Raw genomic sequence first — 23,735 nt, 5'->3', positions numbered from 1 at the left:
CCTTACTATTTCTGGAAGATTATTTATGTCCTCCTTAGTGAAGACAGAACCAAAGTAATTATTCAATTGGTCTGCCATGTCCTTGCTCCCCATAATCAATTCACCTGTTTCTGTTTGCAGGGGACCTACATTTGTCTTTATCAGTCTTTTCCTTTTTACATATCTATAAAAGCTTTTACAGTCCGTTTTTATGTTCTCTGCCAGTTTTCTCTCATAATCTTTTTTCCCCTTCCTAATTAAGCCCTTTGTCCTCCTCTGCTGAACTCTGAATTTCTCCCAGTCCTCAGGTGAGCCACTTTCTCTGGCTAATCTGGGTTGAACTCTATCTGCCACTTCTCAGCCCAGTTTTGCATTCTATCGATGTCCCGTTGTAACCTCTGACAGCCCTCCACACTATCCACAACACCCCCAACCTTTGTCATCAGCAAATTTACTAACCCATCCCTCCACTTCCTCATCCAGGTCATTTATAAAAATCACAAAGAGTAGGGGTCCCAGAACAGATCCCTGAGGCACACCACTGGTCTCTGACCTCCATGCAGAATATGATCCATCTACAACCACTCTTTGCCTTCTGTGGGCAAGCCAATTCTGGATCCACAAAGCAATGTCCCCTTGGATCCCATGCCTCTTTACTTTCTCAATAAGCCTTGCATGGGGTACTGTATCAAATACCTTGCTAAAAGCCATATACACTACATCTACAACTCTACCTTCATCAACAAAGGAACACCACTCTGCTGTCCTCCGTTCTGTGCCCAAGGTAAGGTGACTCCACACAGAACCATGGCTCTATCTGTGACACAGTAGAAGCATCAGGGGTGGGGGTTGGGCAATGACACAGAGGGGAACCATAAATAGTCAACCTGTTCCATGCCATGAGAATAGCCTTTCCCAGGGAGAACAGCAGAGTTGGCCTCCCTTCCCTAATCCTGTAACAGAACCCAAGCACTGTATATAATAGATTCTGGCTACCCCTATTAGACCATAAGACATAGGAGCTGAATTAGGCCATTCAGCCCATCGAGTCTGCTCACAGAAAGGATTTGGAGGCTTTGAAGTGTGTGCAGAAGAGTTCCACCAGCATGCTGCCAGGGTTAGAGGGCATCTACTGTAAGGTGAGGTTGGACCAATTTGTGTTGTTTTCTCTGGAACATGGGACTCTGGAGACCTGATAAAATTATGACAGGCTTGACAGGGTATGCTGTCAGAATATTTTTCAGGGGTTAGAGTTTAAAGTGAGTTTAAGAGAAATACTGGAGATTTAAGGTAAAAGGGAGAATTTTTTGAAGGTGTGCAGGGCAAGTTTCTTTTTACGGAGATGCCTGGAATAGACTGCCAGGAGTGGCAGAAGCAGATACTTTGGAGGCTGTTAAACAGGCACATGGATAGGCAGGGAATTGATGAATATGGATCATGCACAGGTAGAAGGGATACAATTTAATTCGGCATCATGTTCTGCGCAAATATCTTGAGCTGAAGGGCCTGTTCCTCTGCTGTTAAAAGGTCCCCTTCCTCGATCCCGTAGACACTGAGGGGAAACATTTTAAGTGTTAACTCACAAATATCTCGGCAGACTTAAAGTTGGAGAAGGGGAAAAAAGGGGTGCTGGAGATAGCAACGGCCAACTTCTCTCCAAACACACATACACACACAAACACACTTTTTCTCCCCCCCCCCCACCCCCTCTACCCGTCCCCCTCCCCCTCTCAGGCCCCTTCTGATTGAAGAGGCTCAGAGTACAGTGAGCCAGTGGCTGGGAGAGAGGCGCTGGCCAGTCATAGAAAGGCCCTATTCCAGCGGCCGGCAGCAAATGATCCTTCCCACCCCGCTCCGGGGTACAGCTGAGAGCCGAGAGGGGGTTCCATTTCTGCGCCATGGACACCGGGACCTACCTCCACCTCAGTGAGTCTGCCTTGTTTATCTTGTATCTGTTTAAAAATAATTAGGAGGGGGAGGTGGAGAGAGAGAGAAAGCCCTCCCTGTTTCTGTATTTCTGATACGGCTTGTTGTGGTATGTGGGGAATGCGTACGGCTGGGGCTCTGCATGTGTGTGTACATTCATATACATAGTCTCCCTGTCCGAACACAGAGCTAAGACGGGGACGCGCACAGGCGTGGCAAACTGCCAGATCACCCCTGACACCTGAACTCTCTGTCGGCCTTCCCTCCCTCCTCCTCAGCTCCACACCCGTGTGTCTCCCCCTGCATTAGAGAGGTGGAGTGGTGCAACCTCTCCCCCCTCACCTTACTCAGGTTGCCGGGTCTTGGGTGCGTGGAGTTGTCGAAGTCAAGTTCAGGTGATTTATGCTGCTTCCCTCGCCGCGGCCGAAGCGCGCCTGGGAAGTTCAATGCTCTTTCGCCGCAGTGTGGCACCGTTCCGGCTGGAGGGCCAGGCCGCCTGCTGGAGCCCACCGGCCCCACCAGGCCGTTTCGTCAGCGGTTTGACCACAGTCCAAGTGAGTTAGCCAGAAGCAGCACCCCACAGTCGGTCATTGGAGCCTCTCGATTTATATATAGGAGCCGTTACTAGACAGGCTGAGAACAGAAATAAACTGGCGTCTGCTCTCTGGCAAAGGTGGAGAGGGAGGGGATAAGATGGGGGTCATACTTGAGGGAGGATAGAGAGGGAAGGGGACAGTGAGCGTGATAGAGGGAAAGAAAGTGGAGAAGGAGGAGGGATTATTTTGTAGCGGCAGAGTTCTGTGGCTGACCTTGTTTCACCAGTCAGCTTGCCCTTAGAATCAGAACCAGGTTTATATGTCGAGGAATGTGTTATTTTGTGCAGAAGTACAGTGCAATACATTAAAAAAATACTGAAAGTTGCAAATAACAGTACAACAGAGAAATAATGAGGAAGTGGTCATAGACTGTTCAGAAATCTGATGGAAGAAGCTGTTCCTCAAACGTTGAGTGTGATTCTTTGGGCTCCTGTGCCACCTCCCTATAGCAGACATCCCACTCTGCAAAAACTCATTTCAGGGAGGTAGCACCCCTGCCCCCCACCCCACCCCACCCCACCCCACCCCACCCCACGGTCGACCTCCAAGGATGTATGTAATACTTTGTTTAGGGATTTTGTCTAATCTGTAAATTAAGTTGGGTATATGCAGAAAATGTGACATTAAAATATGTACTTATATTATCATGTTTATTCTATTACAACTTTAAGCAAGTCTACAGGGAGTTTGGCCTCATCAAGTAGGACATCAGTAGCATAACTCCTTAGCACCCAGCCAGCTAGTTTAAATAACGTTAGCTATGCTAATGAACGAATGACACCTGTTAAACTCACCTGGACATGTCTTTTACATTTTAACCCACCATGGGCAATAGAAAAGTCACTGTTGCAAACAGTGCAGCGAGCAACACTGTCATTATTTTTGAGGTCGACTGTAAAGCCCGCCCACAGAGAAAACTGATAGGTCTACTTAGCAGGGGTCCGCAATCGTTTTTGCACTGCAGACCGGTTTAATATTGACAGTATTCTTGCGGACCAGCTGACCGGGGGCGGAGGTGTTGATCACAACCGGAATATAGGTGATAAGTCAATTGCATCATAACATTTTAAGTAACATTTGGATATTAAGCACACAGCGCATATTTTCCCTGTATGAACATATAAAATCATTGCAACACACCAATATCGCTGAATCAGTGGGCGCCCTGGGCTTGTTTTTCTGCAGCAACACGGTCCTATCGAGGGGTGATGGGAGACAGCGATACTTGAAGGGGGTTCCTTATGTCCAGTCTATTCTGCAATTTAGTTTTCGTTGCATTCATTGCAGAAAACTCCGCTTCACAGAGATATGTTGGAAATGGAAGCAACGTTTTCAGTGCTTTCGTGGCTATCTCAGGATATTCGGCCTTGTCTTTGATCCAGAATGCCGGCAGAGATGTTATGTCAAACATACTTTTCAGCTCAAGGAGCTGATCTTTTTCCCACGCTGATATGGATGATTCACCAGGGACATTCACAAATGGGTCATGGACCCATTCCTTTGCACGTCTTGGATCACTGAGAACCTCGCGTGCGTTAAAATTCAACAGTGTGTGACAGGGAATGAGGAAAGGTGCAGCTGACTCATATCGTTTCATATCGCCAAATCATATTGTTTCCTGGTGGTTGGGGACCACTCTTAGTACGAAGAGAGACCAATCAGGATGCTCACTCTCCCTCTCCCCCTCAAAAAAAATCTATTTCTGGGATATTGTACATAATATCTGGGCGTCAGGGAGCCACTATTGATATGCAGGAGACTCCCGGAACTTCCAGGAGATACTGTAGTCAATAGATGAGCACTTCAAAAAAGAGGTGGGCTGTTCTGCAATGGAGCTTAGTACTGACCCACCAGTGCCTGTAGCCATTGCTCTGCAATTAAGGACAGAGCTCTCAGCCACACAATCTTGCTGACTGCGTGCATTTGAATCACTTTAATGAACTTCTCCAAGCAATACCTCTCTTCCTGTGGAGAATTAAAACCTCAAGTGGTCCATAAAGAGTGGCGTGTGTGGTCAATGAAGCAGATGGACACTGTGCTGTTAAATCCCTGCTACACAGCAAGGAGCTGAGGAGATCGCATTCCAGGCAGTGTTTGAATGTAGTAGAACTGACATTGGACCTGCAGACAGCAGATGGAAAGCCAGTCAACATCTGAGGAGACAATTTCAAGGTAACTGTGATAAGCAATTCACCCTCCCATCATAAGGCAGAAGGGAGGGAAGCAGAAGAAAGAAAATTATAGGATAATTAGTCTGACCAGCAGTTGGGAAGACGTTGGAGTCCATTATTAAGGATGAAGTTTCAGGATATTGGAGGCACATGATGAAGTAGGCCAAAGTCAGCATGGTTTCCTGAAGGGCAAATCTTGCCTGACAAATCTATTGGAATTATTTGAGGAAATAATAAGTATGATAGACAAAGGATAACAGTGGTCAAGTGTGTTGGCTCCTCTGGCTCCACAGGTGATATATTAGTTGTAAAGAAAAATACTACTTATAACGATGATTAGTGAGGCACAGAGAGATCTGTATTTACGGACAAGTACCTTTATTGTTTAAACTAACAAGTACGTGAATTCATACACTAAATACTTTGTGTGACACCTGCTAAGTATCCCTGACTCTCCTGAATAGCCAAAGAATAGCAAGGGTATTACCCGGGCAAAGGAGTTTACACTGGCCAGGCGTTCCTTGTTGTCCCGATTCACTCGCCACGTGTTTCACACAGGTTACTCACGCTTGTATCTGTGATGGTTATTCTTCGAAGTTACTGCTGCCAGCACACACAAAGCATCCACTTTTATATCAATTCCTTATCAATTCAAATATCGCATTCCAGTGTCATTGGCCACAGAATCAGAATCAGAATCAGGTTTATTATCACTGGCATGTGACGTAACATTTGTTAACTTAGCAGCAGCAGTTCAATGCAATACATAATCTAGCAGAGAGAGAAAAAATAATAATACATAAAATAAAACTTAATAAATAAACAAGTAAATCAATTATGTATATTGAATAGATTTTTTAAAATGTGCAAAAACAGAATACTGTATATTTTAAAAAAGTGAGGTAGTGTCCAAAGCTTTGTCCATTTAGGAATCGGATGGCAGAGGGAAGAAGCTGTTCCTGAATCACTGAGTGTGTGCCTTCAGACTTCTGTATCTCCTACCTGATGGTAACAGTAAGAAAAGGGCATGCCCTGGGTGCTGGAGGTCCTTAATATGGACACTGCCTTTCTGAGACACAGCTCCCTAAGGATGTCCTGAGTACAGGTCATGTGTCTGTCCTTTAACACTTTGTTATTGGCTCTGCTCCAAGCCAGCATCCATTTATTGCCCTCTTCCCATCAAGTGTCAGTAGATAATTTATGGCTCTTTGTTCTCAATCAGTAATGAGCTTGAATCACTTCAGGCAGACATCAACCCCAATATTTACAAACCTGCATGTTATAGCCAAGCAATGAACATCTCACAATAACTTCTTAATTGGAAATGATTACTTGAAGTATCATTGTGTCTTCTTTAAAACATTGATCAAGCCCAGCATGTCAAGCTCACAAAATGGAGAATAGAGTGTCTTCACAAAGTGGCAGCCTCCAACCCCAAGCATGCGGCAAGAACAAAGACAATTAGTCTGTCTGCTTCCACTGTCCTTGATTCATCTGAATTCACTGATTTGTAGATTTTCTGTGGCCAACACATTGGTGGTAGATGTTCGGAGATTCCTTCAAGATGGCCTGGTTGAAATCCCCCACAATGGTAGGGCGTCAGGGTGCACTTTTTCATGCCCGCTGATAACAGAGCTCAGCAACCCTAGAACCTGCCTGACATTGGCCTGACGAGGAATGTACATCACTGCCAGGATAATGGTAGAAAAATGGATGACATTTGACCACTTGATGTTCCCGGTTGGGTAAACATGATTGAGACTCAACTGCCATGTCTGTGCACCAGGAGGAGTTAATCATTGAGCATACGCCACCTCCACTGCCTTGAAAAGATTGAGCTGTGCAGGCTTTATGGTGAATGGTGAAACTCTCGGGCTGCAGTGCTATGTCTGAAATAGTGGGAATGAATCGTGTTTCCATGGAGCAAAGTGCACAGCAGTCCCTGATGCCCCTCTGGTACTGCAATCTTACTCTGAAGTCTTCAATTTTGTACATTCGCCAGCAGGATAATTGGTCTAAGGCCTCAAGCAGTGATGTTTAAATTTCAGATGCTCCCTCCTGCAAGTTTACCTTGGTAAAATCCTTTGCTGATGATATTTCACCTTTTGCAGTTTTTGTGTACCCATAGAGTATCCACTGTCACCTCCATGTCCACATGCTCAATCTATATGAATCTCTTTGCAAACTTTTGTTTCAAATTGAGCTTATTGTCATGTGCACAAGTATGGAGAGATCCTGGTACAATAGGAAACTTGCCTGCTCCAACATCAGAGGCACATAGGTGCAGATTACACGCAGAATATAAACTATATAATAGCAAAGAGAGAGGAGGAAAATAGAAAATGCAAATAATCAAGAAAAATGCAGGGAAAAGTTCATTGTAGTACAAGAGATGGTCTTTAGTGTTCCATGGCTGGGGCAGGATTGGAATTGCATAGATCTTTTCAAAAACCTGATGGTTGTTGGAAACCGTCAGTGGTGTGGGAGTTAGCATTAGTACCTCCAGCCCAATGGTAGCAGCGAGAAGAAGGCATGATGTGTATTGTGGGGATCGTTAAAGATAAATGCTGTGTCCTTCAGGCACTGACTCCTGTAGATGCTGCCGACGGTAGGGTGCGCTGTGCCTGTGATAGATCCAGCTGTGCCCACCACTCTCTGCAGCCTCTTCTTTCTGTGTGATGAAATTTCTGTACCAGGCCATGATGCAATTAAACATAGAAACATAGAAAACCTACAGCACAATACAGGCCCTTTGGCCTACAAAGCTGTGCCGAGCATGTCCTTACCTTAGAAACTACCCAGGGTTACACATAGCCCTCTATTTTTCTTAGCTCCATGTACCTATCCAGGAGTCTCTTAAAAGACCCTATCGTATCCGCTTCCACCACCGTCGCCGGCAGCCCATTCCACGCACTCACCACTCACTGTGTAAAAAACCTTACCACTGACGTCTCCTCTGTACCGACTTCCAAGCACCTTAAAACTGTGCCCTCTCGTGCTAGCCATTTCAGCCCTGGGAAAAAGCCTCTGACTATCCATATGATCAATACCTCTCATCATCTCATACACCTCTATCAGGTCACCTCTCATCCTCCATCACTCCAAGTAAAAAAGGCCGAGTTCACTCAACCTGTTCTCATACGGCATGCCCCCCAATCCAGGAAACATCCTTGTAAATCTCCTCTGCACCATTGCTATGGTTTCCACATCCTTCCTATAGTGAGGCAACCAGAACTGAGCACAGTACTTCAAGTGGGGTCTGACCAGGGTCCTATATAGCTGCAACATTACCTCTCGGCTCCTAAACTCAATCCAATGATTGATGAAGGCCACCATATGCCTTCTTAACCACAGAGTCAACCTGTGCAACAGCTTTGGGCATCCTATGGACCCCAAGATCCCTCTGATCCTCCATACTGCCAAGAGTCTTACCATTAATACTATATTCTGTCATCATATTTGACCTTCCAAAATGAACCACCTCACACTTATCTGGGTTGAACTCCATCTGCCCCTTCTCAGCCCAGTTTTGCATCCTATCAATGTCCTGCTGTAACCTCTGATAGACCTCCACACTATCCACAACACCCACACCCACAACCTTTGTGTCATCAGCAAATTTACTAACCCATCCCTCCACTTCCTCATCCAGGTGATTTATAAAAATCATGAAGAGCAGGGGTCCCAGAACAGATCCCTGAGGCACACCACTTGTCACCGACCTCCATGCAGAATATGACCTGTCCACAACCACTCTTTGGCTTCTGTGGGCAACCCAGTTCTGGATCCACAAAGCACTGTCCCCTTGGATCCCATGCCTCCTTACTCTCTCAATAAGCCTTGCATGAGGTACCTTATCAAATACCTTCCTGAAATCCATATACACTACATCTACTGCATTACTTCCATCAATGTGTTTCGTCACATCCTCAAAAATTCAATCAGGCTCGTGAAGCATGACCTGCCTTTGACAAAGCCATGTTGGCTGTTCCTAATCATATTATGCCTCTCCAAATGTTCATAAATCCTGTCTCTCAGAATCTTTTCCATCAACTTACCAACCACTGAAGTAAGACTCACTGGTCTATAATTTCATGGGCTATCTCTACTCCCTTTCTTGAATAAGGGAACAACATCTGCAACCCTCCAATCTTCCAAATCCTCTGCCATCCCCATTGATGATGCAAAGATCATCGCCAGAGGCTCAGCAATTTCCTCCCTTGCCTCCCACAGTAGCCTGGGTTACATCTCGTCTGATCCTGGTGACTTATCCAACTTGATGCTTTCCAAAAGCTCCAGCACATCCTCTTTATTAGTAGCTATATATTGAACCTTTTCAGTCCACTGTAAGTCATCCCTACAATCCCCAAGATCCCTTTCTGTAGTGAATACTGAGGCAAAGTACTCATTAAGTACCTCTGCTATCTCCTCTGTTTCCATACACACTTTTCCACTGTCAAACTTGATTGGTCCTATTCTCTCACGTCTTATCCTCTTGCTCTTCACATATTCGTCGAATGTCTTGGGGTTTTCCTTAATCCTGTCCGCCAAGGCCTTCTCATGGCCCCTTCTGGCTCTCCTAATTTCATTCTTAGGGTCCTTCCTGCTAATCTTATAATCTTCTAGATCTCTATCATTACCTCATTTTTTTTTAACCTTTCGTAAGCTTTTCTTTTCTTCTTGACTAGATTTACAACAGCCTTTGTACACCACGGTTCCTGTATCCTACCAATTAGTCAGGATACTTACAACATTGTATCTGTAAATCTTCCTTGGCTCTTTCTTTCAATCCTAGCTTTGTATCCTTAGCTAAATAAGTACATTATACTTACCGTCCAACTAAGTGTTAATGAGGAGGGTCTAATTTTGATCCCTGGGATGTCTGACAGCAGTTTTTGCAATGTAAGTGCCAAGAAATCTCATCAAGCTGCTTCTCAAGTGGAGACAAGCGGTAGAACACAGCAAGGAAATGCTGAGCTCAGCCAATGAGCTTGAGATTATGCCAGCACTCATGCTGGGAATTCTCTTGGACAATGAGCAGAAGCTAGCTTGGGGGCATAACAGGAAAAGCCACTGCCTCATAGTTCCAGAGACCCAGGTTCAATCCCAAATTCAGGTAGTGTCTGTGTACATTGTGAACATTTTCGCTGAGAGCACTGGTTTCCTCCCAAGTCCCAGCAATGTGAAGGTTGTTGAGTTAATTGGCTGCTGTAAGTTTACTGCTTGTGTACATTTGTGGTGAGATATAGACATGTGAGAGAGAACAGGTTACAAGCAAGCAAGTGGAGTATTGGATCAATGGGTCTGGTCTGGAAGCTGGCACAGACTTACTTCTCTGTCATCTGAAAAATCCTAACAAATTCCAGGCCAAGTTACTACTTATTAATGAATGAACTCCAGCATTTTCCTAGTGCAAGGAGTGAGAGCAGACAGCCCAATATTTCTTGCTGACACTCTCTCCCTTGCTGATTGTGATTTTAGAGATGTCTTACTAACAACTGGGTTTGTTCCAGGCCTTGGGAGATTGTGAATATAATGCAGGTCTCGTGTTTTGACAGGATATGTGTGGAGGGAGTATTTCTCCCTATGGGAGAATCTTGGAGTAGGGGTTTGCGGCTTAAGAGTGAGCAATTTCCCATTGGAACAGAGATGACAGGAGATTTTTCCTCTGAAGATGGTAGATCTGTGGGAATCTCTTCTTTAAAGTGTGACAGAAGCAGACTCTTTGAATACCTTGAAGTTGAAAGTAGAGATAGTCTTAATAAGTAAGGGAGTGAAAAATTTCCATGGGTAGAAAGGAATGTGATTTAAGGTTACAATTTAGTGAGGCATTATTGTAATGAATGGGAAAGCAGGGCAACACAGTAAGTATGGACCTGTTGGAACAAATGGTCTGTTTTCCATGCTGGAGATGACCTGGACTCTGTGTTTTTGTTTGTGTGTGTGTGTGTGTGTGTGTGTGTGTGTGTGTGTGTGTGTGTGTTTGGATTGCTCCATTCATTATACAAATTTATATCGATGAAGTATTGTGTATAGACTATAGGCTCCATGTTTAAGTATTTTGCAGTTATGCCTTTGGCTGGATTCTGCATGGGCATTGATCTCCAAAACTGTAAGATGATTTCCAGGCTGTGTGCTTCCCCAGTCCCTGTGCATCTGGGGTGATGTCCTTGAGCTATAAATGTTGCAATCCAGTTCCATATTCCCGTATTCCCCAGAGTCTGTGATCCTCCTAGACGGGAGGACACAATTCCTGGAAAAGATTGTAATATTCTGAGATACATTACTACTTCAATCCCACATTTACCAAGTTCAGCTCATTGCTGAATCTATTTCCTATCCTGCAGATTTGATAAGTTATGCAGTTGCTTCGTTTGCTTGCTCTGGAACTTCGTCTGAAGTCGCCAGGCAGAGTTGGGTGAGTATGGTTCCCTTTCCCCAAGGACAGTCATGCACTAGCTGGATCCTGGCATCAATCCAACAGCTTATCTGGTCTTGTCGTCTGTGGTCTGCCTACAACAACTTTTGGAAGTAATCTCCTTACCTAGTGACCTTTAAATTCCCCAGACTTTGGGCTTCTTGCCAGCAGATCTGCTATGGACGGTGCATGCAGTAGCAGAAGCTCGGTATGCTATTTTTAAAAAAATGAAAGAAATTCAGAATATCCCTGATGACTCTTAACTATTTTTAGTGATGCACTATAGAAAGCATCCTATCTGGATGGATCATAGCTTAGTATGGTAACTGCTCTGATCAAGACCACAATGAATTGTAGAGGATAGTGAACACAGCCCAGTCAATGAAGAAAACCAGTCTCCCTACCATGGACTCCATCTGCACTTCATGCTGCCTTGGGAAAGCAGCCAACATAATGAAGAACCCCCCTCCCACCCTGGTCATTCTCATATTTGCTCAGACCTTTTATATGACAGAAGATACAAAAGTTTGAGAGCATGTTCCACCAGGCTCAAGGACAGTTTCTATCCCACTGATATCAGACCCTTGACAGACTTCTCGCACATTGAAAGATGAACAGATGAACTCTTGGTTTCCCAGTCTATCTTGTCATGGTCCTTCCACTTTATTTACCACTTTGTTATATCCTTCTAAGCTCCGCCTTTCCATGTACCTATCCAACTTAAATACTATATTGTATTTGTTTCAACCACTTCCTCTGGTAACTCATTGCATATACTTACCAATCTCTGCTTAAAAATATTGCCCTTTGGCCCCTTTTAAATCTTGCCCTCTCACCATAAACCTATTCCACCTAATTATTACTGGAAAGTTACTGGCATGGTTAGAGCATTGGCTGATTAGTAGGAGGTAGCGAGTTGGAATAAAAGGATTCTTTGCTGGTTGGCTACCAGTAACCAGTGTGTTCCGCAGGGTTCGGTGTTGGGACTGCTTCTCTTTATGCTCTATATCAATTACTTCAATGACGGAATAGATGACCTTGTTGCCAAGTTTGCAGATGATATGAAAATTGATGGAGGGGTAGATAGTATTGAGGAAAGAGGAAACTGTAGAGGACTTAGATTAGGAGAATGGGCAACAAAGTGGCAAGGAAATACAGTGTTGGAAAATGCATGGTCATGCACTTTGGTAGAAGAAATAAATGTGCAGACTATTTTCTAAATGGGGAGAAAGTACAAAAATCTGAGATGCAAAGGGACTTGCAAGTCCTTGTGCAGAACACCCTAAAGTTTTGCAGGTAGAGTCGGTGGTGAGGAAGTTAAATGCAATGTTAATATTCATTTCAAGGGGTCTAGAATACAAGAGCAAGGATGTAATGCTGAAGCTGTATAAGACATTGGGGAGGTCTCACTTGGATTATTGTGAGCAGTTTTGGGACCCTTGACTATGATTGTTCTTAGCAAATTTTTCTATGGAAGTGAATTGCCATTGCCATTGCCATTTCCTTTTCTGGAATGTGCCTTTACAAAGTGGGTGACCCCAGCCAATATCAATACTCTTCCGCTACTTAAGAAGGGTGAGAGGCAACAGAAAGGAAATTATAGACCTGTTAGCCTGACATCAGTGGTTGGGAAGTTGTTGGAATCGATTGATAGGGATGAGATTACAGAGTACCTGGAGGCACATGACAAATTAGGCCAAAGCCAGCATGGTTTCATAGAAACATAGAAACCCTACTGCACAAAGCTGTGCTGAGCATGTCCTTACCTTAGAACTACCTAGGCTTACCCATACCCATAGTTTCATGAAAGGAAAATCCTGCCTAACTTCCTGCAGTTTTTTGAGGAAATTACAAACAGGGTAGACAAAGGAGATGCAGGGATGTAGTGTACTTGGATTTTCAGAAGACCTTTGACAAAGTGCTGCACGTGAGGCTGCTTAGCAAGATAAGAGCCCATGGAACTACAGAGAAGTTACTAACATGGGTGGAGCATTGGCTGATCGGCAGAAAACAGAGAGTGGGAATAAAGGGATCCTATTCTGGCTGGCTGCCAATTACCTTTGGAGTTCCACAGGGGTCGGTGTTGGGACCACTACTTTTTATGATGTATGCCAATGACTTGGACTATGGGATTAATGGATTTGTGGCTAAATTTGCCGATGATTCAAAGATTGGTGGAGGAGCAGGTAGTGTTGAGGAAGCAGAGAGCCTGCAGAAAGATTTAGGTAGTTTAGGGGAATAGGAAAAGAAGTGGCAAATAAAATACAATGTTGGAAAGTGTATGGTCATGCACTCTGGTGGAAGAACTAAATGGGCAGACTATTATTTAGATGGGGAGAGAATTCAAAATGCAGAGATGCAAAGGGACTTAGGAGTCCTTGTGCAGGATACCCTTAACCTCAAGGTTGAGTCAGTGCTGAAGAAGGCAAATGCAACTTTGGCATTTATTTCTAGAGGTAAAGAATATAAGTGCATTGATGTGATGTTGAGGCTCTATAAGGCACTTGTGAGACCACACGTCAGGACAGTGAGGGGGGATCTCATAGAAACATTCTGAACGTTAAAAGCCCTGAACAGATTAGATATGGCAAAGTTATTTCCAATGGTAGGGGATTCTAGGACAAGAGGGCCGACTTCAGGATTGAAGGACGTCTATTTAGAACAGAGATGCAGAGAAATTACTTAGTCAGAGGTTGGTAAATCTGTGGAATTTGTTGTCACGAGTGGCTGTGGAGGCCAAGTCATTGGGTGTATTTAAGTCAGAGATGGCTAGGTTCTTGACTAGCCTGTGTATTAACAGGTATGGGGAGAAGGCAGGGGAGTGGAGATGACTGGAAGAATTGGATCAGCCCATGACTGAATGGCAGAGCAGACTCAATGGGCTGAATGGCTACTTTAGCTCCTATATCTTATGGTCTTCAGAGATTGTCTCCTTGGTGTCAGTAGTCACATAACCAGGACTTGTGATATGCAGCAGCTGCTCATACAACCACCCCCACCTGTCCCCATTGTTTCACGTGACTCTGATCAGGGGGTGCTAAGCGAGTGCTACATCTTGCCCAAGGGTAACCTGCAGGCTAGCAGAGGGAAGGAGTACTTTACACCTGCTTTGGTGGAGACTTATCTCCACCCCGCCACTGTGTACAGATTAGGTAGGATAGCCAAATCTGTACACTGTACTCCAAGTGAGGTCTCACTATCATTTCATATATCCCAATTCCAATATTCAGTGCCCTGACTGATAATGGCTAGCGTTCTTGGTGAGAATGATTAGTGGGAATATTTCGCTGGCTAGTTGCATTCACTGCGGAAAGTAGTTGGGGCAGTTTAATGTCTCCTTTCACATGCACAGTCAACATTTGAGTCAATAGAGGATACCTGTGCTGTTCCCTATCATTCTGATGCCAGGATTAATCAGTGGTGCCTGCTCACCATCATTCCCAATCCTTCAGGCTGCTAGCAACAGGCAAGGGATTTCAGCAAGCTTGAAGAGGAACAAAGACTCCCTTTGATACAGACATCCCCAAGACAGCAAAAGGCAATTAACTTGAGGCTGTTGTACAAAGCCACATGCACCGCACTGTTAGTCTGCAAGTTAATGGGGCCTCTATGCTTTCCCATTATGGACTGTATCCACTGCACCTTGGTAATTATTCAGCAAGGGTTCATAACCAGTAAATGCCAATGAATCTCTTGTGTGTAACGCTTTCAGCCAGATCCTCCCTTGGAAAGCTGGTCTCCTTCTCTCAGCTGGTAGGATTAGTGCAAGGCTGTGAGATTTTAATTCACCCTGTTCCAACATACTGGATTATTGGGAGATTGTTTACCCCTTGCCCAGGAAGTGCATTTGAAAGTCAGAAGAAAGAATTTCCGAATGTCAGTTAAACCTCAGTCAGCTGATTTCAATAGAGGTGGCAATTAAAGACATCAGGAAAAACCCTAAGTAGGAGAAGACAATCTCCCAACACTTTTTCCACTTTGTAGGGAATTATGTAGTTGTACCAGGATACTACAAGCATGTCCTTCAACCGGATTACTTCAATCCTACACCAATCTTACTGTGTTCTCCCTACATTCATTCCACTCAGATGCCCAATCCAGTGCAGATATTCTGCTAATTATCACCTAGCTGCTTGTGATTACAGGTATTCAGTCTCTAAGAATTGGCCTGCTTACCAGGCAACTGTGCTGACCTTCTGAAAATACTTTTTTCACTCGCCTATAAGTGTGACTAGTACTATTATAAATGGAAATCTTTCTGTAGCAAAATAGTGAACAGCATCTGTGAGGATAAAAGGGGTGGTCAACATTTTGGGGTGGAGATCCTGCTTCAGGAGTATAAATGAAAAATCATCACTATAAAGGAGTGTGATAGAGCAGTATCTACGAGAACAAAAGGGGTGGTCAATGTTTTGGGTGGAGACTCAGCATTAGGAGTGTAGATGGAAGATGGTCTATACAAAGTGATGCGAGGGAGGGTGAGGCAGTGCCTGATAGGTGAGAGGTGCAACCAGGTGAAGTGGTGGATGATTGCCAAGAGGAGCTAGATGAGGAGAAAGGAGTTATGAGACAGATGCTAGTGGGTGATAGCTGGAAACAGAATAAAAAATAAGAGGCAGATGCAGCCTGGGTTATTATTTTTTCAAGTTTTACAGCTGTAGTAGTCCTTCAAGTGAAGGTGCTTTCAAATTGGGAAGAGAGTTCCAGGATTTAGATCCTGTGACTATGAAAGAATGCTGTTATATTTCCAAGTCAGCATGATGTGTGGCTTAGACAGGAACCTGTAAGAGGTGGTGCTCCCAGTGTTTTATTCTTCTTTGGTAAAGACTGGAGATTTGGGAGGTGCTGTTAGAGTAGCCTAGGGCATAGAATCATACAAATATACAGCATCGTCCATAAAAGTCCCAACTTCTTCAGCCTCTCCTTAGAATTCAAACCCTCCAGTCCCAGTATCGTATTTGTAATGCCTAGTTGGCTCCTGTAAAGTCTCCTACAACATCTTGCATTGTTAACATTGCAGTATACAGTGGATTCCAGTTAATTGAGACATTGGAGGAGCTGCTTATCTGGGACACTAATTGAGAAAATTGCTGGGATTCCCTTTGTTTATTTAATACACTATTTTCTCCTTTAATTGGGACAGGAGACTGTTCCCAATCAGGTTATAACTAGCATCAGTCGTGTGAACTTGTGTAGCCATTAGACACTGTACAGTCTTCGAGTGAACAGTCTTGAAGTAGCATCAGTTGCATATGTTTGTGTTCAAAAAGTAGTGATTTTTTTCACTGACAGTTGGTGAGAAATAAGCAGTAATCAATTCTGAACTGTTTTGCTCACTGGGGATTCAGGAATTCAGGCTTGGAGATGCCAGAAGCAGCTGGGAGTTAAAATGAAATGATTTGATTACTTCAACAAGTTAGGAACTACATGGAATTTGAAGGTGTCGACAATCATCTTGGATGTTGCAATTGAAACTGAAGATTTGGAGGATGCACTCGTTGATAGCGTTATATGAAGGCAGTCCATTATCTACATGAGGTATCAGCACTGATTTTGTTCATTGTGTACACTGGATGAATTCCTCTATCAATAACTAGTAGGAATTAATACACAGTTTTGTTGTACTGTGGTACGATTGGTAGTGTTCTGATTTGCTCTATTTTTATTTAAAATCATAATTTGTTACTTAGTTTGTTTTCTTTATATCTTTGTAACTATTTCCATGAAATATTGGTTAATTAGAGCAGCCACTTAATTGGGCCAAAGTGCACTGGTCCAGTGTATCACAATTAACTGGAATCCACTGTATTTGGAAGTTGCTATCATTGTTCCTGTTTGGAAGTTGCTATCATTGTTCCTATCCACCCCCAGGAATGATTAAACTTTAGTGTATGTATGCCAGCTTCTTGAAACACTCTGGTTCATATGACAAAGGTGATCTCTCAGCCCTGTTAGCTGGGGAGATCCTGTTGAGTTAGACCATAAGACCATAAGATATAGGCCATTCAGCCCATTGTCTGCTCTGCCATTCAATAATGGGGCTGATCCAATTCTTCTAGTCATCCCCACTCCCCTGCTTTCACCCATACCCTTTAATGCCCTGGCTAATCAAGAACCTATCTATTGCCGCCTTAAATACACACAATGACTTAGCCTCCACAGCCGCTCATGCTAACAAATTCCACAGATTTACCACACTCTGACAAAAGTAATTTCTTCGCATCTCAGTTCTAAAAGGACATCCTTCAATCCTGAAGTCGTGCCCTCTTGTCCTAGAATCCCCTACCATGGGAAATAACTTTGCCATATCTAACCTGTTCAGGCCTTTTAACACTTGGAATGTTTCTATGAGATCCCCCCTCATTCTCCTGATCTCCAGGGAATACAGCCCAAGAGCTGCTAGACGTTCCTCATATGGTAACCCTTTCATTTCTGGAATCATTCTTGTGAATCTTCTCTGAACCCTCTACAATGTCAGTATATCCTTTCTAAAATAAGGATCCCAAAACTGCACACAATACTCCAAGTGTGGTCTCGTGAGTGCCTTATAGAGCCTCAACATTACACCCCGTTCTTATATTCCATACCTCAAGAACTGAATGCCAACATTGCATTTGCCTTCTTCACAACCGACTCAACCTGGAGGTTAACCTTTTGGGTATCTTGCACAAGAGCTCACAAGTGCCTTTGCATCTCTGCATTTTGAATTCTCTCCCCATCTAAATAATAGTCTGCCCACTTATTTCTTTCACCAAAGTGCATGATCAGACAATTTCCAACATTGTATTTCATTTGCCACTTCTTTGCCAATTCCTCTAAACTATCTAAGTCTCTCTGTAGACTCTCTGTTTCCTCAACACCACCCGCTCCTCCACCTATCTCTGTGTCATCAGCAAATTTAGACACAAATGCATTAATACCGTAGTCCAAATCATTGACATACATCGTAAAAAGCAGCAGTCCCAGTGCCAACCCTTGTGGAACTCCACTGGTAACCGGCAGCCAGCCAGAATAGGATCCCTTTATTCCCACTCTCCGTTTGCTGCCTACTAGCCAATGCTTCACCCACGCTAGTAACTTCCCTGCAATTCCATGGGCTCTTATCTTGCTAGCAGCCTCTTGTGCAGCACCCTGTCAAAGGCCTTCTGAAAATCCAAGTACACCATGTCTACTGCATCTCCTTTGTCTACCCTGATTGTAATTTCCTCAAAGAATTGCAGTAGGTTTGTCAGGCAGGATTTTTCTTTCACAAAACTATGCTGGCTTTGGCCTATCTTGTTATGTGCCTCCAGGTACTCCGTAATCTCATCCCTAACTATCGATTCCAACAACTTCCCAACCACTGATGTCAGGCTAACAGATCTATAGTTTCCTATCTGCTTGCCTCCCACCCTTCTTAAATAGCAGAGTAACATTTGCAATTTTCCAGTCATCCAGTACAATGCCTTACAGTACTCAGAGCTATGATGTTGTGGCCATTACAGAGACTTGGATGACTCGGGGGCAGGAATGTTTACTTCGAGTGCCAGGCTTTAGATGTTTCAGAAAGGACAGGGAGGGAGACAAAAGAGGTGGGGGTGTGGCACTGTTGATCAGAGATAGTGTCATGTCCATAGAAAAAGAGGAGGGATTGTCTATGGAGTCTCTGTGTGTGGAAGTTAGGAAGAGTTTTTTTATAGACCACCCAGTAGTTACAGGGACATCGAGGAGCGGATAGGGAGACAGATTCTGGGAAGGTGTAATAATAACAGGGTTGTCGTGGTGGGAGATTTTAATTTCCCAAATTTCGATTGGCATATTCCAAGAGCGAGGGGTTTAGATGGGGTGGAGATGGTTAGGTGTGTTCAAGAAAGTTTCTTGACACAATATGTAGATAACCCTACAAGAGGAGAGGCTGTACTTGATCAGGTATTGGGAAATGAACCTAGTCAGGTGTCAGATCTCTCAGTGAGAGAGCATTTTGGAATAGTGATCACAGCTCTATCTCCTTTACCATAGCATTGGAGAGGGATAGGAAGCCAAGAAAGCGTTTCATTGGAGTAAGGGGAAATATGCGGCTATCAAGCAAGAACTTGAAAGCATAAATTGGGAGCAGATGTTCTCAGGGAAATGTACGGAAGAAATGTGGCAAATGTTCAGGGGATATTTGCATGGAGTTCTGCATAGGTATGTTCCAATGAGACAGGGAAAGGATGGTATGGTACAGGAACTGTGGTGTACAAAGGCTGTTGTAAATCTAGTCAAGAAGAAAAGAAGAACTTACGAAAGGTTCAAAAGGCTAGGTAATGATAGTAGGAAGATTATAAGACTAGCAGGAAGGAGCTCAAGAAAGAAATTAGGAGAGCCAGAAGGAGTCTTGAGAAGGCCTTGGTGTACAGGATTAAGGAAGACCCCAAGGCATTGTACAAGTATGTGAAGAGTAAGAGGATAAGACATGAGAGAATAGGACCAATCAAGTGTAACAGTGGAAAGGTTTGTATGGAACCAGAGGAGATAGCAGAGATATTTAATGAGTACTTTGCTTCATTATTCACTACGGAAAAGGATCTTGGCTGTTGTAGGGATGACTTTCAGCAGACTAAAATATCTGAGCGTGTAGATATTAAGAAAGAGGATGTGTAGGAGCTTTTGGAAAGCATCAAGTTGGATAAATCACCGAGACTGGACGGGATGTACCTCAGGCTACTGTGGGAGGTGAGGGAGGAGATTGCTGAGCCTTTGGCGATGATCTTTGCATCATCAATGGGGACGGGAGAGGTTCTGGAGGATTGGAGGGTTGCGGATGTTGTTGCATTATTCAAGAAAGGGAGTAGAGATAGCCCAGGAAATTATAGACCTGTGAGCCTTTCTTCAGTGGTTGATAAGTTGATGGAGAAGATCCCGAGAGGCAGGATTTATGAACATCTGGAGAGGCATAGTCAGCATGGCTTTGGGAAAGGCAGGCCATGCCTTACAAGCCTGATTGAATTTTTTGAGGATGTGACTAAACACATTGATGATGGTAGAGCAGTAGATGTAATGTATATGGATTTCAGCAAAGCATTTGACAAGGTATCCCATACAAGACTTATTGAGAAAGTAAGGAGGTATGGGATCCAAGGAGAAGTTACCTTGTGGATCCAGAACTCACTTGCCCACAGAAGCCAAAGAGTGGTTGTAGACAGGTCATATTCTGCATGGAGGTTGGTGACAAGTGGTGTGTCTCAGGGATCTGTTCGGGACCCCTACTCTTCTTGATTTTTATAGATAACCTGGATGAAGAAGTGGAGGGATGGGTTAGTAAATTTGCTGATGACACAAAGGTTGGAGGTGTTGTGGGTAGTGTGGAGGGCTGTCAGAGATTACAGCGGGACATTGATAGGATGCAAAACTGGCTGAGAAGTGGCAGATGGAGTTCAACCCAGTTAAGTGTGAGGTGGTTCATTTTGGTAGGTCAAATATGATGACAGAATATAGTATTAATGGTAAGACTCTTGGCAGTGTGGAAGATCAGAGGGGTCTTGGGGTCCGAGCCCATAGGACACTCAAGGCTGCTGTGCAGGTTGACTCTGTGGTTAAGAAAGCAAATGGTGCTTTCGTCAATCGCGAGATTGAGTTTAGGAGCCAAGAGGTAATGTTGCAGCTATATGGGATCATGGTCAGACCCCACCTGGAGTACTGTGCTCAGTTCTGGTCGCCTCACTAGAGGAAGGATGTGGAAACCACAGAAGAGATTTCAGAGGATGTTGTCTGGTTTGGGGAACACGCCTTATGAGAACAGGTTGAGTGAATTCATCCTTTTCTCCTTGGAGCGACGGAGGATAAGAGGTGACCTGATCGAGATGTATAAGATGATGAGAGACATTGATTCAGTGGATAGTCAGAGGCTTTTTCCCAGGCCAGAAATGGCTAGCACTAGAGGGCACAGTTTTAAGATGCTTGTAAGCAAGTACAGAGGAGATATCAGGGTTAAGTTTTTTACGCAGAGAATGGTGAGTGCATGGAATAGGCTGCCGGTGACAGTGGTGGAGGCGGATACAACAGGGTCTTCTAAGAGACTCCTGGACAGGTATATGGAGCTCAGAAAAATAGAGGGCTATGGTTAACCCCAGGTAATTTCTCAGGTAAGGACATGTTCGGCACAGCTTTGTGGGCTGAAGGGCCAGTATTGTGCTGTAGGTTTTCTATGTTTTCTATGATTCTAATGCCAGAATCTATCGATTCTTGAAAGATCATTGTTAATGCCTCCACAATCTCTCCAGCTACTTCCTTCAGAACCTGAGGGTGCATTCCATCTGGTCCACGAGATTTATCCACCCTCAGACCATTAAACTTCCTGACCACCTTCTCAGTTGTAACTTTCACTGCACAAACTTCACTTCCCTAACACTCTTGAATGTCCGGTATATTGCAGACGTCTTCCACTGTGAAGACTGATGAAAAATATGCACTCATTTCCTCTGCGATCTCTGCATCTCTCATTACAATACTTCCAGCGTCATTTTGCATTGGTCCTATATATACCCTCGACTCTCTTTTACCCTTCATATACTTAAAAAAGCTCTTAGTATCTTCTTTGATATTAGTCACCAGCTTCCTCTCATAATTCATCTTTTCCTTCCAAACAACCTTCTTAGTTTCCTTCTGCAAGTTTTTAAAAGCTCCCCAATCCTCTATCTCTCCAGTAGCTGTGGCTTCCTTGTATGCCCCCTCTTTTGCTTTCATTTTGGCCACAGAAGTGTCCTTCTTGCCTTTGAAAATTTCTTCTTATTTGGAATACAGTATAAGAATATAAAATTGTTTGTGCAACTAGTGCCCTTGCCCTAGGAGAACAAAGAGGTGATAGATCTACGGTCTAATTGACCTTGGAAGAAACACAGTGCCTTTCAGCTGATGAGGATCAGAGCCTAATCCTCAAAGGGATCTCCTCCTGAAATTTTGATGGGATTTTTATACTGACTTGGACACGGAAGCAGCTGTTTACTGCAAGCCAACAGTCAGAGGAGAATGTCAGTCCTGTCAATATAATCTGATTCACGGTCCTTGAGCTCTGGCTTAAAGCTCACCTGTGAGCTGGGCTCATTCATGCTTAACTGAACATAGGTGTTTATTGATTGATCCTGCCAACTAATTCCCCCTCACCAGTCCTGGATGCAGTGAAGATTACCAACAAGAAGGGTCAGAGCCGTCTCTATTTCCTGAGGATACTGAGGTCCTTTAACATCTGTCGGACGATGCTGAGGATGTTCTACGAGTCTGTGGTGGTCAGTGCTATCATGTTTGCTGTTGTGTGCTGGGGCAGCAGGCTGAGGGTAGCAGACACCAACAGAATCAACAAACTCATTCTTAAGGCCAGTGATGTTGTAGGAATGGAACTGGACTCTCTGACGGTGGTGTCTGAAAAGAGGATGCTGTCCAACTTGCATGCCATCTTGGACAATGTCTCCCATCCACTACATAATGTACTGGTTGGGCACGGGAGTACATTTAGCCAGAGACTCATTCCACCGAGATGCAACACTGAGTGTCATAGGAAGTCATTCCCGCCTGTGGCCATCAAACTTTACAACTCCTCCCTTGGAGAGTCAGACACCCTGAGCCAATAGGCTGGTCCTGGACTTATTTCCTGGCATAATTTACATATTATTATTTAATTATTTATGGTTTTATATTGCTATATCTATACTCTATTCTTGGTTGGTGCAACTGTAACGAAACCGAATTTCCCTCAGGATCAATAAAGTATGACTATGACTATGACTATGAAGATGAAAGCTTTGCAACGTTATCTCTGGTTGACAATGTGTCCATCCACTGTTACACCAGAGTGTTCATGCTGAGATGTTTATGTGCATTCCCCTTATCACTGATGGCACTCCACTGCATTGTAGCAAGCTGCCAGGACCCGAGGCCCAGAGTTAAAATTGAGAGCATAAGGAAAACTTCTTCACAAAGAGGGACACAAGGAAATCTGCAGCTGCTGGAAATTCAAGCAACACACACAAAAAATGCTGGTAAATGCAGCAGGCCAGGCATCTACAGGAAGAGGTACAGTCGACGTTTCAGGTCGGGACCTTTCGTCAGGTCTAACTGAAAGAAGAGATAGTAAGAGATTTGGAAGTGGAGGTGGGTATATAGAACAAGCTGTTAAGGAAGTAGTTGAAGTAGGTGTAGTACATTTAAACAGATCCATGGATGGGTATGATTTAGAGTAATATAGGCCAAATGAGTTAAGCTTAGATGATTATCTTGGTCAGTATGGACAAGTTGTGCTGTTTCTGTGTAGCATTATTCTGACTTTGACTAAGGATGAGAGGAGGAAACTTTAAAGGAGAATTTCAAGTCAAGTTTTTGTGCACGGAGTTATAGGTGCCTGGAATGTATTGCCAGGGGAAGTAGTAGAAGCTGATACAATATTGAAGTTTAAGAGGCACTTAGACAGGCACATGATCAGACAGGGAATAGTGGGATGTAGACATACAGGCAGATACGATTAATTTGAATCTTCACCACAGACATGATGGGCTGAAGGGCCTGTTCTGTCGTGTTCTATGGTGGGCAATATGCTCAATTTATCCAGCGCAAAACTACAGATCTCCAGGTTGATTGGATTTAATTTGTTCAGTGTTTGAGGCCCACTTTATTAACCTAGAACCACATGTCCTT

At 43.9% G+C, this 23,735-nt stretch overlaps 1 protein-coding gene and 1 long non-coding RNA gene across 3 annotated transcripts in view; one reads left to right on the top strand and one right to left on the bottom strand.

Moving 5' to 3' along the window:
* The window catches only part of LOC134354644 (uncharacterized), a 56,050-nt gene extending 53,669 nt beyond the window's left edge, over positions 1-2,381 (bottom strand). The window contains exons 1-2 of the long non-coding RNA XR_010019868.1: positions 2,248-2,381; positions 1,438-1,531 (exon numbers count right to left, since the gene is read on the bottom strand). This is a non-coding gene — a long non-coding RNA (uncharacterized LOC134354644). The remainder of the gene's footprint in view (positions 1-1,437; positions 1,532-2,247) is intronic.
* LOC134354641 (retinoic acid receptor RXR-alpha-A) overlaps positions 1,768-23,735 on the top strand; it is a 285,142-nt gene continuing 263,174 nt past the window's right edge. Inside the window, exon 1 of one of the 2 annotated variants that reach the window (XM_063063691.1) lies at positions 1,768-1,905. In XM_063063691.1, coding sequence (XP_062919761.1) covers positions 1,878-1,905 — 28 coding nt within the window. In that variant the 5' untranslated portion in view covers positions 1,768-1,877. The remainder of the gene's footprint in view (positions 1,906-23,735) is intronic. The other variant, XM_063063698.1, reaches the window with a different exon arrangement.

The sequence above is a fragment of the Mobula hypostoma genome, chromosome 12, assembly GCF_963921235.1.
Source record: "Mobula hypostoma chromosome 12, sMobHyp1.1, whole genome shotgun sequence".
NCBI lineage: Eukaryota > Metazoa > Chordata > Chondrichthyes > Myliobatiformes > Myliobatidae > Mobula > Mobula hypostoma.
This window is presented reverse-complemented; position numbering and strand designations above follow the sequence as displayed.